Source organism: Sceloporus undulatus, chromosome 2, assembly GCF_019175285.1.
Source record: "Sceloporus undulatus isolate JIND9_A2432 ecotype Alabama chromosome 2, SceUnd_v1.1, whole genome shotgun sequence".
NCBI classification, from domain to species: domain Eukaryota; kingdom Metazoa; phylum Chordata; class Lepidosauria; order Squamata; family Phrynosomatidae; genus Sceloporus; species Sceloporus undulatus.
In genome coordinates, this window is record NC_056523.1 from 320,029,327 (window position 1) to 320,047,723 (window position 18,397).

Genomic DNA, 18,397 nt, shown 5'->3' on the forward strand with positions numbered 1-18,397 from the left:
TAATAATAATAATAATAATAATAATAATAATAATAATAATAATAATAATAATTTATGTTTCCCCACCTCTCCCAGTGGATCGAGGCGGGGTTACAAACTAAGTAAAAGCACAAAATTCAATTAAAGGCAGCTAAAAACAATAAAATATCCAACATCAGACAATAACAGTAGCATCAATAAGCAAGGCAGGGATCATACACAGACCCCCTATGAGTTGAGCTTGACTCGAGAGCAGTTAACAACAACAACAAAACCACATCTTGAAAAGGCCCTCTCCAGAGGGGCTCGTCTATCACCTAAACTATGGTCTCCAAAACATGCTTTTAAATGTTAGCATCATTCTGTTTTGCTACTGGTTTTCCTTTAGTTTTATTGTATATGTTTTGGCCATTGTTTACTGTTTGTATTTTATATTTTTAATTTATTGTAACCCAGAGAATTCTGTTTATTGTGTGGTCTAAAGAACAATAAATAAATTAGAAGGGGTCACAACCACAGAGTTGTTTCTGGTTTAAGAAATAAGTTTAAACATCATCAGTTTTTACAGATGGCTCTACCAAATGAGCCATTGCCTATATCTCAGTGGAAGATGAAACATGCCACTTATTTTTCTTGTACAGATTTAGATCACTAGACTAAGTGAATCACCATAAATCACCAAGCTACTAAAATATTCAGTATTCACTAGTTTGTATAAGATCATATTCCCATACAGCCCAACACATTCTTTTTCACTGCTCTTTGAAAATCTAGCAGTTAACATAGAAAAGGGTCTTCAACTTCTCCTAACAAGACACTGGTGTCAGCTTGCTAGGTAAGGACTAAAGGGGAGGGAGAAGAGAATGATCTTCCAAGATTTGCAATGAAGAGATAAGAGTTGTAGCAATTATTATGACAGACAATTAAGACAGTTGTGTGGAATAAAGTGTGAATAAACCTTCCAGGTTAGCTATTCTTCGAATTGAATTGTACTGAAATAATTTTGAAGGACAAAAAACCCCCACACAGAGTGTCTGTTTTAAACAGAAGTAGCATAACTGTCTTGAAAACATTCATAATAAAATATTGGTAAAATATTAGAACCAGAGCCATTTACCTTTGAAACAGACTGCATTAGCCAAATATATAAACTGAGTTCTGGAACTATAAATATAATCATCCTTCTTAAAAGTGCTATTTGTTTATCAGGATATGAATTATAAGTCTCCTTGGAGGAACTTTTTTCCAACAGCACAAGAAAACAAACAAAATGTGGTTTAATAGTTTGTCAGTTAAGGTTTATTTATTTGTTAGTATTTTTTCTTTTTCCACAATTATTGGGCTAGCTAAACCCAGGATGATCTAAAACTATACCTGCACTTTTGTCTTGGAATTTTAAAAATACTGAACAGATATATGCTTACTTTTTTCTTTCTCAAGGTTCTCCCAATACTTGAGATTCTTTATCATGTTGAAGAAAGGAATTCACACCATGTTTATATGGCTTTAATCATTTTGTTAATCCTTACTGAAGATGATGGCTTCAATCGATCAATTCATGAAGTGGTATGTTATAAACTATAATAAAGTACCTTTAAATAATGACTTGAAGCACCATATATACTTAACTATGAGTCGAATTCATGTATAAGTCAAGGGCAGGTTTGGAGGTCAAAATTATGGATTTTGATATGACCCATGGATAGGTCGAAGGTAAAACTTAGGGGGCATGTCACAAAGGATGTAAAAGATGAAGCAAAGGAAAATGATGCCAAAGAACTCACTAAATTCTAGCAGGCATAAATGTTTGTGCTCACCCTAAAGCCTGGATGCATAAGGAGGAAACTACTACCATCATTTTCCTTCCAGAAGGAAAGACTAGGTGTGTTGACTTGGTGGAGAGAGTAAAGGGGATCAGTTCTTCCTTTAAGTTGTTCCAGGACAGACTAAGCTCTCCCCTTTTGCCATTCTACTCAGCGAAGGGGGTTGTTCTTTTTTGATAAGAGTTAATGTACAGTACTTATATTAACCTGTGGATATCAACCCAGTTTTTTTAGGTCAGTTTTTTAAATTAAGGTTTCTATACTTATATATGAGTATATACAACATATCTTATTTTGGATAAGCTTAATTTTTATTTTCATGTTCACCGAGATGGCTGTAGTCATTTCGGTGTAACATTTTTTTTATAGATTCAGTTTACTTTTCAACTTTTGAAATTCTTTAGACTTTACCTATAGGGTTTTATAATCATATTTACCAAATAATTTTCAAGGATCTCTTATTCCCTCTTAGGTAAGTTTTCCCTTGAATGCTACATTGAAGAAAGAAATACAAAATAATTGATTTACTTTATAAATCTGGCTGAATCAATATTGGCAATCCAGAAGAATGAGAATAGATCTGTTGGACTTTTGTTTCACCTTCCAATTGTAAAAGTTCATGACATCTCAGTGAATCTCAAGGTACTGGGTTGGATCCAAAATGTTAGTTTCATTTAGGTTCTGCTGAGATCCATGTAAAAAGCGAGTTATAATTAGTTTGTCCAACTGATTCCAATGGGACTTGGTACAACTTAATTTGGATCCAACATTTGTACTAGATTCTTGAAAGCCCAGTTTTAAATACTGTGCAGTACAGTATCTTCTTGGAGGAATATGAGAATGAATTTGTATAAATATTCCACGCGCAACTATATATTTCATGTTCTAATCTAAGTTCCATCTTTTGTGTCTTTTATGAAGAGTGCTAAGAATGAGTGAGGCCACTCAAAACCTGCTTTGCTAGATAATTTTAGCAGCTTTGGAAGAAAGCCGCTTTCATGCTTTGGTTGAAGACAGACGATAAAATTAATAAAAACAGTCTCCATCAAGCTAGGTTTTTGGTCCTGTCCTTCAGTGCACATCCTGCTTTTATAAATGTATTGCCTGTGTTAGTCCTTGAATGTATTTTTCTTTTGTGGTCCTACACCCACACTTATTTATTGATAGCTAAGATTAATTTTAGTAAGTACCGTTTTGTAAATCACTGATTATATAGACTCTTACTTGGGTTCCCCAAGAAAGCCACAAAAGCTTTCCTGTTTGGTCAAAGGATTTTTGTTTGAAAATAAAATGTGGTTTTGGCTTCCTTGGAAAGATGATTTTTTAAAAACATCTCTTTCTTTACAGGCAGCTACCTGTGCCCATAGTGAGTCCTAATAATGAGAACAGCTACCATTGAATAAGACACAGTTTTCCTCTGTTTTTTGCAGTTTTCATTCTGGTTACATGTTTATGTGCATAATATTATTAGAGTTAATTCATGTCCAGTCAGCTGCCTGGCCCTGCAATAGGGCACAATCATAGATGATCAGAGTTACCTGGGGTGATTAGTATCCCCGCTCCTTGGTTGCTTTGTACATGGGCATCTCCTTACTTCCTTTTTTCTAGTAGTAGTAGCAGTAGTAGTAGTAGAGGTTGTTGTACTACAGCTTATCTCCCAGCCCCACAAGCTGTTGGATCCTTGCTAATTTTGGAGAAACATACACAACCAATTTTATCTTGTGAGACTCTCCAGAGTGGCAATGACATTCCCACTGGGATGCACATATAGATCGTTTGCTTTCCTGTCATGTTCTATCACCTATGTCTAAACCCTGGGGAGTGCCATGGGTAGGTGGACTAAGGGCCCAAACAGACAAGCCAAAATAAAGCTGCTTCAGGTAACATTGGAGGTATGCTGTTTAAATGGCACACACATCTTAAGAGGCCAGAAGCTGTGCCAAAGCTGTGCTCCAGTCCTTAGGGCTGGAAAGTGGCTTTGGCACAGCTTTCAGCGTCTTAGGACAGCATACCTCCAAAGTGACCCAAACCAGCTTTATTCTGGCCTGTCTGTTCAGGCCCTAACTCCCTTTCCTTACAGTACTGCTGGGGAATGTTACCACTGCCACTTCCAAGTTTCTTTTTTTAATGGGACATCTATTCATAGGAGAGCCAGGGTTGGACTAGGGGCCTGCAGACCAGTGTTTGAATCCCCACTTGGTTATTGAAACCCATTGAGTGACAGTGGGCAAGCCATACTCTTAGCCTTATAGGAAGGCAAAGACAAATCTCCTCTGAACAAATCTTGCCAAGAAAACCTTATGATAGGATTGCCATAAGTTGGAAATGACTTAAAGGCACATTGCACAATCATAGCCCTCTCATGTTTCATCAACTTGATATAGCCCTATTTAGGCATTATAGATCTGGGGGCGTAGAACACAGGAGGAACATCCTAGCCCTTATTCCTCTGTCTCTGGTTTCATCCACAAGGTGGCTCTGAAAAAAGGAGAATCTCATATGTCCACAGGCAGGCCTCCAGTTACAGCAAGCAATGTTCCTGCTAGTAGTATGACTGATTAGGTTGCTCTGGGGGTAGGTGAGTTATCCAGCCAGTGAATCCCTGAACATATCCCTAAATGAGACCCCTTTACTATTCAACCCTGAAGGTGGCTTAGATAATTTCCCTTTCACTAATTTCAGTGGGAGGGGAAAAGTTGTAAATTTTCATTTCACAAAACAGCCAACACAGTCCCAGTCAAAGTCCAGGAAACAGCATGATGTTTACTAGTGAAGGACAATAAGATGTGGTCTTTTTTTTCTTTTTGCAGATACTGAAAAATATTACTTGGTACTCAGAACGTGTGTTAACAGAAATTTCTCTGGGGAGTCTCTTGATACTGGTAGTAATAAGAACTATTCAGTACAACATGACAAGAACAAGGGTAAGAGTTGTACTCTGGATTGCATGCAAATATTTCTACCTTCACAAACCAAGTTTCCAACAAATAGTAATGATAGTAATAGAAATATTTATGATGAAGTGAGAATCTTGTCATGGAAGAGAGAAAAAAATATAAGTACCCAAACAGAACAAATCCAAGGGCAAGCAGTCATACTTATATATCATATCACAAAGGTTAAATGAATGACATGTAGAAAATGCCAGACTTTAAAGATATATTTATCACTTTACGAGAAGTGAGATGTTTATGTCGAATGCAGGATGTGAATATTCAGTTTTTAGTACTTGTTTCTCCTGTTGTGCCCTTCTGAACAAGCCTTAGACAACCAAACCATTGGCCCATCAACTGGGCTGATATGGCCTGTTGTGACTTGCAATACCTTTTGCAGCCCTCCTAACTGAGGTCTTTAAATTTTGATGCAAAAGCATATGGTCTGTGCCTGATCCCTGGACCTTGCCCATACCTCAAATTGTACATAAGTGATCAGATTATGAACTCCTGTAATGTGTACTTCTAGCAACTAGAATACTAGAATTTTAAATTCCAAATGGGTACATTTTATTTGGAATATTAAGTACAACTTTGAAGCTAAGTAGGGGAAATTACAATATTAAAAGCCTTTTTTGTTAGATGAAATAAAGACTGAAAGCTGAAAAATAAGGAAAGCCATTGTTCATCTTTTTTTCTGAGCAGTGTTAAATATGCAGCAACACACTACAAGTATACAGTGATGCGTCCATAAATGACCCAAGCATAATGAACTATGATTGCATGTGTTTTTAGTGCTTACCCCTAAAATCAGAGCACAAGTCTGGTTTATCTTTATTGCATCATTGCCTCCAGTATACGGATGTTAGGGTAGTGAGTGATTTCCTTCCGACAGGTCTTGCTGTGTATACAGAAAGGATAGTCTGATGTGTTTCCCCCCCTCCTCATCTCCAACAGGACAAATACCTTCATACAAATTGTTTGGCAGCTTTAGCCAATATGTCAGCACAGTTCCGCTCACTTCATCAGTATGCTGCTCAACGGATCATCAGGTAAATACAAGCCTTTTACAAAATATTTAAACTAGTTTCATCCTAAATTCTGCAGGAAAGATACCCAATTTTCCAATCACCCAATGTGAATAGTAAACCAGGCAAATTCTATTCAGTTTCATGGAGTCTGTATAGTGTGCCCCGTTGATGCTGTACCTTGTTACTGATGGCAGCTCCTTATGCCAGCCAGAAATGAGTAGCTTGATAATACAGAATGAGAAAAACCTAATATGGTTTATCCTGAATAATAACAGCTTGTCACTTACATATTGGGGAAAGTGGGTGTACTCTATACAGTTTATTGTATTGGACAGATAAATACAGCTGTGTGTTGTGTAATACAAGTGTGATTGATATAGATGCATGGCTGCAGAGGTCACAGTGTGATTATAGAGCCTATGATACATCGTATTTGGGTGGATGAAGCTTCTTGGTGTAGCATTCTTGACATTCAAAATTCTATAAGGAACCCTTTCCACATTTTTCTAGCATGGTGCTACATTTCTGTTAGTTTCAGAACTTGTTTCCCTTCCCTTCTGCAGCTTTCTGTGGTGCTGAAAATGCATGCTGGGCAATTCACAACCTCTGAAGCAGGTTTTTAGCTCACATAGTCTGCAGGAGCGATTGTTGCTCTCACAGTTCTGTTGAGAGAGGCACTATTGGCCAGTCGAGGAAAGATTATGCATTATTATTAATTTGTTATTAAGTCCAAAATACCTAGAACAGTGATTCCCAGAGTGGGCTGTACACCTGCCCCCAGGGGGCAATTGAAAGATCCGGTGAGGAAGAAAGGGGATAGTAGGGGACAGTGAAGCAAAAGCGGGGAGGTCTTCAGTCAAAGTATTGGTGCACAAGAAAGACATGGGGAACCAGCAATCTTTAGGGCCATGGTGGGGATGAGGATTGCATGAAACTTATTTTCAGGATTCCTTAAAATCACAGTGTAGCTTCACTGATCATTTCATGCAGTGGTGTCTCTCACTCTTTGCCTGTCCACACAAGCTCACTCTTTTAGCTGCTTCTTTCACTGGTGGTGGTGGTTGGGAAACTCTTGTGAGGCTTGGATGCCGAACATCACTTCTGTGGGTCAGAGTGGCATCATTTTGGGAAAGATTGTCTGACTGTAGCAAGAAGGTAGAGCATGTGGCTGTGGAGGAGAAGCAGTGATTTGGGACCCTGCTTAAGCTTTGTGAACTGGGACTTAGCTGGCAAGCTGGAGCTACTCTGCTGCTCCTGCTTTCTTTCATCACACAGGCTGAGAGCTGATCGAAGAAGCAATGTTTGTGTATGTGTGTGAGCGGGACGGGACACTTGAAGCTCTTTGGTAAGGGAGAAGGAGGAGTTTCTGGGATCAATTCTTGGAAAGAGTCTTTCATCTTAGAGAGGCTCTTGGAGAGTTTAAATCTCTCCTTTTCTCCATCTATGCCAGTCTCCAGTCCAGAGCATGTAGCCTCAATGCACACTTTAGCTGTGCCCATCTCTGATCCTACGATGAAGGAGAAGCTTCTCCCTTTGTACCTCCTCACCTCAGGAGCAACAAGTGAGTGGCTGGCTGAGCAGTGACCAAGAGGCCTCTTGCCCTCATTGGCCTTTGCTGGAGGAGTGCATGGGTAAGACACTTCTTGGTTGCTGTTCAACCAGCTATTCAGTTGCTGCTCTTAGGATGACCAGGTGCAAAGGGAGCAGTGACTGAGATTGATTGTTTTGAATTTGAACAGTAGACCTAATATCAAGAAGTACACATGGGGGGGGGGGAGCACTAGGGTCGTCAGCCAAAAGGAAAGAGTGTGGTAGCTGGAAAACATTTGGTGACCACTGACCTAGAAGATGAAAGTTTGGCTACTTTTAGTTGTAGAAAATGTGTTGAACATTGGACTTCTAAGTCTGAACAGTGGTTGGATAATCTCCTCCTTTCTTCCTATAAAACAATAAACAGAGTATTCTGGCTAGAAACAGAGGTTTATTTGCATTTTTGCCAGCATTTTTTTTCTCATAATAGTTCTGATACATATGAGTCCTGTGCATAGTTAGAAACTGTCTTGCTCTGTTCTGTTTAATGACTTTGAATAGAATGCTTGGATGTCTCTTTATTTCTGACTCTTCTTTTATACTGTTGGGACAGGTAGCACATCTGTATGTCTGTGTTCTATAGGCACCAGAAGTGGAGCACTAACCTTTTAAGTAATTCCATGAAGAGAAGTAATAGGGATAATTCATATTTAATTGCCAGGATACAAACCACTAGGGATTAGATGTCTGGAATTAGAAATTAAATATGGATACCTAGGTGGCCATGTCCACACTTCAGCCAAGATTTGATGGGTTCTCTGCCTTTCATTTTTTTGAAACATTTAAGTGTGCCTTATTGCCTGACAGATACCTTCTTCAGTGACTACAGGTTGTGCTGGTCTAGAGTTGAAAGCTGACTGGAATATGCCTGAGAACTTGCTTTTCTCTGTGATACACATTTATAAATCTCAGCAGCAATGCTTGCAGATCTTAGTATGACATCTTACTATTAGTGAATGACATAATTGATTATAGGGAAGATGTCAAGCCAAGTTGTTTGTAAGGATATTGCCTCAATTCAAGGAAATTTTGGATGACGATGATTTGAATCTATTACTTGAGATCTAGTTTTGGAGTACAAAACACTTTGGTTACCTTGGTGGATGGAACGGATAGAGTTGGGTGGAATTAAATCATATTGGCTCTTTTGCATTTGAGTGACCCAAGAAAGATTTTGGAGGCCCAACTCTGGCAAACCTTCATGGTGAATCATAGTGTGAGTCTCAGTCATCCAGCTGAAGACCAGCTTAAAAAAATATGTGTAAGAGATTTCAGGAGAATGCTCCACATAAATAAGTTTTCCTGATTTAACATATTAGAAGATATGCAGGGATAGAGTCTATAGGCAGCACCATAATAACAGGGCTAGTGAAACACTGAACCCCAGAATTATTTAAACTATAGCTTCAGTAAGACATTACCATTCACGACGCTGGTTACATCTTCTGGAAACTAAATTCCAAAACATTTGGAGGGCCAAATGTTTCCTATACTGTATTTTCCTTGACACATTCTAAAAATAATTAAAATTTAGGTACGATAACAGTTCGATAACCAAATCGATAGGCTGTGACAAATTATATTTCTTTTCTAAAGCAGCCAACTCCAGAAAATGTGGCTTGCATTATAATCAAACAAAGTTGCCTTCTTTTTGGGAATGAACCTAGGAAGACCTTTGAGAGACAAAGGATGGTAACATGCTGAGCAGCGGACCTGATCTGTATGCTACACATGACTGTAAAGAATAAACAAACATTTTTAGCTGAAGTAAACCCCACTAAGTGTGATTTTAATTTTAGTACTTTGTGGTTTCTTTAACTGAAGAATGCTTTATCTCAAAATCAACTTAATCCTTCAGCTGACAGTGTAGAAAGCCATAATTCAAGATTCACCAGATGCTCTAGCAATTCCTATCTTAATGAGAGAAGTAATTCAGGTTCTATGGAGGATTTTCTTTCTTTTTTTAAAAAAAATCCCCTCTGAATACAGATTGTTAATAGTTTTAAATTATGAAGGCTATTGTATGTTAAAGATTGAACTGAGCCTTGTCATTTATAGTTTAACCAAGGACTCAGTAATGTAGAATGTTATATCACATAGTAATTCTCAGCCATGAAAGTTAACAGATTTGTGTAAATAATTTCTTCATGTTTGGCATCTGCCATGAAATTAGAAGTAACAAATGGATGGATTGTGCCCTTGTATTTGATTATTATCAGAATAATCCTTAGGCGAGTGTGAAATGTTATTTGTGTATGGGCAAATATTGTCTCAATCTGAATTTTTCATATTGTTTAGGTTGCTTTTTATTTTTGCTTTTTCACAATTTGAAGAATGGTTATTTTAAGTGAGTAGCTGTATTGCTACTGTGCGCATTATGCAGCTATAGGTGCCAGAAAACAACATAACTACTGTACCTCCTTGTGATTATTAGGAAATAACAAAAAAGTTGCAAAGGTGTCCTATTGGAAAGTTACCTTATGTAGAAAAGCAGTTCTATAATCTTCTTGAGGTGATCTCTAGAGCACATGCTCTTAGGGAAATATTTTCTCCATAGATCCATTTCATGATATTGTTCTAGGAATGTCACATAGATGACTAGCTTCCATTTGACTGGATGTCTGTATTTAAAGACAGGAAGGTTGTTAGCAAGAGCCAGTGTGATGTTGTGGTTTGAATGTTGGACTATGATGCTGGAGAGCAGGATTCAAATCCCTGGCCATGAAAACCCACTGGGTGATCTTGTACCTCGGAAGATGGCAGTGGAAAAACCCCTCTGAAGAAACTTGCTAAGAAAACCCTGTGATAGGTCGTCTTAAGGTTGTCATAAATCAGAAATGATTTAAAGGCAAACAACACACACACATGGTTTTCTGCAGAGCATCAGATGTTACAGTGGTATTGTCCTAGTGTAAGAAACCAAAGTAAATGAAGAATATTGAAATAGACACCCCTTATATAAGGCAGTGAAACTGGAACAGATTTTTCAGTTCTGTAAAGGAGAAAATTAAATGCTAGCTATGTGTTGTGCACATTTTAGAGTTATCTAATATATGTTATGCACATAATAAAATCCTAAAAGAAGGTTCAGGAAACTTCAGCTTGACAAGTTAACCCCTTTCCTATGCATTGTTTTCTTGCTTTAAAAAACACCTTCACAGGTGCTTTTTGCCTTCATTTTTAAGCTCATATTTGTCAGAGGTATTAAATAAGCTGCTGGGTGAAATGGAGGGAAATGGTAATTCTTCCCTCCTGCATATGGGCATTCATTTTCCATCAAACTCTCTCAGAATGTTGTTTTATTTAATCAAACGGCATTGAAGTTTTAATGCAAGTTTTATCACACTGTGGCTCAATTCAGATACAGGTCTTCCTCTCTATTAAAACATAATTTATTAAGTTAAAAAATACTGTATACAGTATACTCATGTATAAGTCGACCTCATGTATAAGTCGAGGGCAGTTTTTGGATCCAAAATCATGGATTTTGATATGACCTGTGGATAAGTCGAGGGGCAAACACTGGAGGATGTCACAAAAGATCTAAAGGGGGGGGGGGGGAACAAAGCACAATTTCCCTCCCTATATCTCCCTCTCAAGACCTCTCCCAAGCATCACTCAGCATGGAAAAGGGGAAACAAACCTCGGCATGTGCACACACGCACGCGTGTGCACACACACACTCTTCCCCTTACCAGAAGCATCTCCAAGACACAAGGCTTGCAAAAAAGAGGACAGACCCCACTGTTTCTCTGCTTGTCACCCCCAGGACTCTCATAGCTTGCAAAAATAGACCTTTCTCTCTCTCTGCCTTTCACCCCCAGGACTTCCAAGGCTCATTGCTTGCAAAAATAGAGGACAGACCTTTCTCTCTCTCTGCCTTTTACCCCAGGACTTCCAAGGCTCATGGCTTCCAGAAATAGAGGACAGACCTTTCTCTCTCTCTGCTTTTCACCCCCAGGACTTCCAAGGCTCATGGCTTGCAGAAATAGAGGACAGACCTTTCTCTCTCTCTGCTTTTCACCCCCAGGACTTCCAAGGCTCATGGCTTGCAGAAATAGAGGACAGACTTTTCTCTCTCTCTGCATTTCCCCCCAGGACTCCAAGGTTCAGGGTTTGCAGAAATAGAGGACAGACCTTTCTCTCTCTCTCTGCATTTCCCCCCAGAACTCCAAGGTTCAGGGCTTGCAGAAATAGAGGACAGACCTTTATCTCTCTCTGCTTTTCACCCCCAGGACTTCTTGACAAAACGGGGTACAAGCCAGGGCATACTTTCTGTGTGTTCCTTTCCTTGTTAGCTCTGGCTGCGTGGGAAGGCTGAGAGGGAAACACACACACACACACACACACACACACACACAGAGAGAGAGAGAGAGAGAGAGAGAGAGAGAGCGGGTGCCGGGGCTTCAAACAGGAAGCCATTACAAGGCTACAGAGAAAGGTGGGCACTTTTTCTTTCAAGAAATTAGCATTAACTCATTGACCCTTACATAAGTCTACCCATGATTTTGGAGTTCATTTTGGGGCATAAATTTTTCGACTTATAGTCGAGTATATAAGGTACTCCTTCTGCCTGCAAACTCTCTCCTTTTCCTTCTTTTATGCACTGGAATCCGGCATTTCCTAATGTATTAAAACCACAGAGTCCATGTCCGTACATCTAAGACATCCTGTAGTGGAAAAAATAGGCAAAGCCCACTCTCCCAAACATGCTTATATGGAAACAGGTTCAGACTTCTATTAACAAGTTTTAACATTAGTTTGTTTGCATTGTAAAGATGCTTAATAATCTTTCAACCATGAGGCTGGCTATGGGAATGAAAGCGCTTAAGTGTACCATGACCATGTGAGATAACCTTATAAGTGGTACCAGATCACCTACATAAACATGAGGTCGTCTAGGACTGATTATTAGGTTGCATTAAGCGAGATGAGAGTTGTAGGTAGTAAGGCCTGCAAAAAAGCTTTCTTTTTTATTATCCCAGTTGCCCTTTTGGGTGTGTATTCATCAACCAGTAATCCTCCTTTGGATCTCACAGTTGGAAACCTCACATTACCTCATGTTGGCTCAACAAAGTGAAGGCCAAAGAAATGCCTGTCATTGGAGCAAAGAAAGTTTGAAAGAGTTCTCAAATATCATTTCAATTAAGAAATTTGGTGTTTTCCGCTGCAATTTCTTTAAGCTTAGTTTTTGTCAAAGGGGGAAAAGGTTAACTGACTTTCCCAAATGCCTGTAGTCTTGTTGGTGTGGCTGTTTGTAAATGCAGAACATCATTGGAAAAATATATTTGCGTTTAGTATTGCAAACATTTTTTTTTTGTTTTGCCTATTAGACATCTTTAGAAATAATGCTAAGAATGCTTTCTGTCTCTTAAATACTGTGGTTGTGGAGCTTGTAATATGGGAAACAGCCATTTTTAATTTGAAAAATAGCCCCCAGAAATGTAGATGTTTAAATGATCTGTTTGGTATATCCTGTTCCTGTGAACAGATTTAGTTTGGGACTAAAGGAACAGTCCCTGCCCCTGCCATAGAACCCGTTCCACATGGATTTGGAGACCCGGAATATTGAAAAGAATTCTTGGAAATGTTCCAAGGCACACATTCTTCCTTTGTTTTGGTTTTTATTTTGTTTTATTTATAAGGGGTGTATATTTAGGTCATATTTCAGCCTGTGGCTTTCAATGCACAATACTGACTGGCCACTTTAAGCCCTCACTGTTGGCCTGCATATACTGAGAGCAGTATTCCAGAATACACCCAGCACTCATCCATAGAGAAATATTAATAGTAGCGAGCAAGCTGCTGCCTTTTAGAGAAGCTTTTGTACTGTTTTCTGGTACACTAATTGAAGAACCTTTGATTAAGTTTCCAGGCAATCCCAGAGTTTACCAAAACAATTTGAAAATCCTTGGCATATAGAAACAAGAATATCTGAATTCTTGCCCTTGAATAGAAGGCATCCCTCCATAAGAGGATGCTGGTGATACTTTGAGAACCTTTAAGTTATATGATTTCATTGGTGTTGCTGGGCCCTTCACAGATGCAGAGCATAGCTATTACACCCTGTTATTATGTAGGTAGTCACTGTGGGAAAGTCATCGCCTGGTGGCCAACCCTTTGGTGATGAGCCTCTCCATATTTAGGTAGGTAGTTAGTTGGATGGGAGACATTCAGTCTGCCACCAAGCCATACTTGATGCCTTACCAGCTTGGTGGAGACTGACGGAGTGTCCACTCTTCTGACAAAGCCTTTGAGAGCTCAGGGTTGCCTGTCTAGTGTAGTGAGGTCACAGCAAAGTAGGACTTTGTGCAGACTTATACTTCTGCACAAGTGAAAACATTAACATTTACATGTGCCAAACATAGACTTGCTGTGAAGGTATCACAGATAATGGTTGCAATACTAAACATTTGTACTATAGAGTAAACTGCATTGAATAAAGTGGGACTTCTGAGTCTAAGCATACATTTTTTGGAAATGTTGTTTCCAAAAAGCTGTATTGTGTGTGTGTGTGTGTGTGTGTGTGTGAGAGAGAGAGAGAGAGAGAGAGAGAGAGGTGGCATGGTGTAGTGGTTTGAGCACTGGACTACGACTCTGAAGACCAGGGTTTGATTCCCTGTTCAACTATAGAAACCCACTGGGTAACCGTGGGCAAGTGATACGCTCTCAGCCTCAGGGAAAGGCAATGACAATCCTCCTCTGAACTAATCTTACCAAGAAAACCCCATGATGGGGTCACCTCAGGGTCACCATAAGTTAGAAATGACTCGAAGGCACAAACAACAACAACATATTATAGCAGTACTGTAGTTGGCACTGTCCAGTCAAAGCTTTTTTTTAGTTCTCTTTATTTCAATGGAAGAGAGTTGACCACATGATTAATTCTGCTGCTGAAACCAATAGATCTTGAAATTGTATTCTTTGACTCAGTTAATCTGTATTATCAGTTTGAAAAACTGTGTTGCATTTGGAATGTGTTGCATTGTCAAGTGCCACAGGGTTCTGTCCTGGGCCCAGTGCTGTTCAGCTTATTCATCAAGATTTGGATGATGGAATAGAAGGCATGTTTATCAAATTTGCAGATGGCACCAAATTAGATAATACTCCAGGATCACAATTTAAAATGACCTTAATGGTTTACACAGCTGGGCCAAAACTAACAAAATGAATTTTAACAGGAGAAATGTAGAACTACTGCTTTACTTGGGCATTAAAAATAAAATGCATGGATATATGGTTGGGTGGCACCTGGCTCGATGGCAGTACATGCAAAAAGTATCTAGGACTCTTAGTTGACCACAGGCTGAACATGAGTCAGCAATGTGATGTAGCAGCTAAGAAAGCCAATGCAATTCTAGACAGTAGGAGTATAGTGTCTACATTAGGGAATAATATAATAATATTTATTTATAGCCCGCCCAATCACAAGGAATCTGGGCGGGTTACAACAATAAAAATATAGAGAATATAATAAAATAAAATACAAAAAATACAATATAATACAATACAATACAATAAAAGAGAGCAACGTTAGTAGTTCACAGTTAGGCCTGATGGAAATTGGGCCTGTCTTTTTCACTCCCTCCCAGGTCTGATGATGACAGTTGGGACGGAGGGAAGGCTTTTCTTCTTGAGGCAAGAATATAATTTTTAATAATTTTAATTTAATTCTTCTCATTAATTTAAGAGACAGAATGACATAAGTCACACTAAACGGGGAGAGGAACTAGGTTAGGAAGGCCTGCCGGAAGAGATCCATCTTAAGAGCCTTCTTAAAGGCTGTAAGAGTAGAAATGTCGCGGATCTCTTTTGGCAGGTCATTCCATAGCTTCAGAGCAGCAATAGAAAAGGCCCTCTCGGTGACTGAAGTTAGCCTAGATTTTATTGGCTGAAATAGAATCCTCCCTGAGGACCTTACCACTCTTTCCTACTTTGGTCAGACCTCACCTGGAATATTGTGTCCATTTCTGGTCACTGGAATTCAAGAAGGATGTTGACAAGCTGGAATGTGTACAGAAAAGAGCAACCAAAATGGTAAAATCTGGAAACCAGGCCCTATGACTTGGATGACAGAATTGGGGGCATATCAAATTTGCAGATGACACCAAATTAGGAGGAATAGCTAATATTCCAGAGGACAGGATCAACATTCAAAATGACCTGAATAGACTAGAAAGCTGGGCCAAAGCTAACAAAATGAAATTTAACACGGAGAAATGTAAGGTACAGTGGTGCCTCGGGTTACGAAAATAATTCGTTCCGCGGCTGCTTTCGTAACCCGAAAAGCCTTCGTAAGCCGAAAACCCATAGGCGCTAATGGGGAAAAAAGCCGCGGCTCTGCCGCGGCTCCATTTAAAATAGCGCCGGAGTTTTTTCGTAACCCGAAAAAACTTTCGTAACCCGAAACAATAAATCCCTATGGGATTTTTTCGTATCCCGAAAAATTCGTAACCTGGGTATTTCGTATCCCGAGGTACCACTGTACTGCACTTAGGGTGGAAAGGTGAAATGCACAGATATAGGATGGGGGACACCTGGCTGAATGAGACTACATGTGAAAGGGATCTAGGAGTCCAAGTAGACCACAAGTTGAACATGAGTCAACAGTGTGATGTGGCAGCTAAAAAGGCCCATGCAATTTTAGGTTGCATCAATAAAAGTATAGTGTCTAGATCAAGAGAAGTAATAGTGCCACTATTCTGCTTTGGTCAGGCCCCACTTGGAATATTGTGTCCAGTTGTGGGCATCACAATTCAAAAAGGACATTGAGAAACTGGAGCATGTCCAAAGGAGGGCGACTAAAATGGTGAAGGGTCTTGAAACCATGCCCTATGAGGAACGACTAAGGGAGCTGGGTATGTTTAGCCTGGAGAAAAGAAGCTTAAGAGGTGATATGATAGCCCTGTTTAAATATTTGAAGGGATGTCATATTCAGGAGGGAGCAAGCTTGTTTTCTGCTATTCCAGAAAACAGGACCCGGAACAATGGATGCAAGCTCCAGGAAAAGAGATTCCACCTCAACATTAGGAGGAACTTCCTGACAGTAAGGGCTGTTTGACATTGGAACAAACACCCTTGGAGTGTGGTGGAGTCTCCTTCTTTGGAGGTCTTTAAGCAGAGGCTGGATGGCCATCTGTCAGGTATGCTTTGACTGAGATTTCCTGCATGGCAGGAGGTTGGACTGGATGGCCCTTGTGGTCTCTTCCAATTCCACGATACTTCTATGATTCTATGAGGAGTGGTTTAGGGAGCTGGGTATGCTTAGCCTGGAGAAGAGAAAGTTAAGGGTTGATATGATAGCCATATTTAAATAATTGAAGGGATGTCATATTCAGAATAAAGCAACCTTGTTTCTTCTTCGTGGTCTCTGCGAATCATACAAATGGGTTTCACTGCGCCTGCGCAGTGCTGCTCGGAACCTACTGGAATCACTGGGCAGAGTTAACTCTGCAACATATTGAAACTTTTTGGTGGTAACTCCGCCCACCCGTTATAAGGCCCCTGCCTTCCCGCTCTTTTCCCCAGTTCCTTTTTTCCGCCGCGCTAGCTGCTTCAGGGAACTTTCGCTTGCTTTGCTTGCTTGGAATCACTTTCGCTTTTTGACCTCGGACTGTATCTTGACCATTCTTTGTCTCCCGCCCCTGGTAACTTCGGACTTTCGGACTGTTGACCTCGTTTACGGATTCTCCCACTGGCTTTGACGACTTTGGAAATGCCTGCGCCTTTCAAGAAGTGCGACATTTGCGGGGGCAAGGTGCCCGTCCAGGACCCGCACTCCTCCTGCCTGCTGTGCCTGGGCAAGAACCATGACACCAAGGCCTGCCTGCTCTGCAGATCCCTCTCCTCCCAGGCCCGGAAAAACCGTGAGTCCCGGCTCACTTCGGCGATCGCCCTGGGGAAGGTGCAAGAGGGAGGTTCGCGGTCATCGGCGCCCCCCGCCTCATCCTCTCGGGCCAGTGTGTCCAGCGTCGGATCTGGGAGAGCCGCCGTTCCCAGTGTGGTGTCTGTCCCGGCCGGGACCCCTTCCACCACCTCCGATGTGGCCCAGTGCCACCGACAAACCCTCCAAGCGACCCCACAAGTCGTCGGGGACTGAGGGTACCGAGCCGACCTCCAAACCGGCGGGAACATCGGAGGGCTCGCGTCTGAAGAAGGCCACCGAGCCGGAGGTCCATCTTGCCTCGCCTTCATCCTCCAAGGCATCCAAGGCATCGCGCCATGCTCCGAAGCCAAAGCAGCTGGCTGGGCCTGTGGAAGGGGCAAAGTCCCCAAGGCCTTCGTCGTCGGCAGCGGCCGCTGTCCTCCTTGACCTCCCGGACAATCCATTCTTCCCGGCGGAGGAGCTTCCCAGGCCTGGGAAGAATAGGCACCACGACAAACCCGGTCGTGACTCTGCCCCTAAAAAGTCCAAGCCCTCCAAGGAGCGGCCCGCCACCGATCCACCGAAGGCAAAGGACAAGAAGCGCTCTCCGTCCAAACGGGCCCACGCTTCCGCTTCGGTAGCTCCCCGCGACCTGGAGCCGACACCGGTAGACCGGGGGACCCCGGTACCGGACACTCCGCTGCCTCTGCCCACCATGGACTTTGTCCACGGCACGGATGACGCCGCTCTCCCTCGCTCCCCAGAGCACCGGTCGCCCTCCAACCTGGCAACCGACGATGAGGAGGACCAGCCCCGCGGGCATGACATTCCCGACCTATTCTTCGACACGCAGTCGCACCGGTACTACGTGTCTGTGTCGGAGGACAGAGCTTTGAGGGAGTTCACCAGGCTGAACCCCCATCCCGCAGACCGGGCCACCCCGTCCAGATCGGTCCCGACCGTGTCGGTCTACGAAAGGTCGCCGTCTTCACCCCGCAGGCGCTCCCGGTCTTCAGCCGACCTCGCTCCAACCCGACCAAGATCCCAGGTCAGAGTGACGGACCCTCTCTCCTCCGACCTGGAATCCGAAGACGAGCCGCTGCTTCCTTCTGAGGCACCCTCGGACGAGGATGTCCTCTCGGACCCGGCCTCTCCCCAGAGGATGCACAACCCAGA

The 18,397-nt window shown here is 41.5% G+C and overlaps 1 protein-coding gene across 3 annotated transcripts in view; it reads left to right on the plus strand.

Moving 5' to 3' along the window:
• Positions 1-18,397, plus strand: part of DYM (dymeclin) — a 263,922-nt gene that overhangs the window by 112,290 nt on the left and 133,235 nt on the right. For all 3 annotated transcript variants that reach the window (XM_042448107.1, XM_042448106.1, XM_042448109.1), the window contains 3 exons: positions 1,420-1,545; positions 4,613-4,726; positions 5,693-5,787. In XM_042448107.1, the coding sequence (XP_042304041.1) occupies positions 1,420-1,545; positions 4,613-4,726; positions 5,693-5,787 (335 nt within the window). The remainder of the gene's footprint in view (positions 1-1,419; positions 1,546-4,612; positions 4,727-5,692; positions 5,788-18,397) is intronic.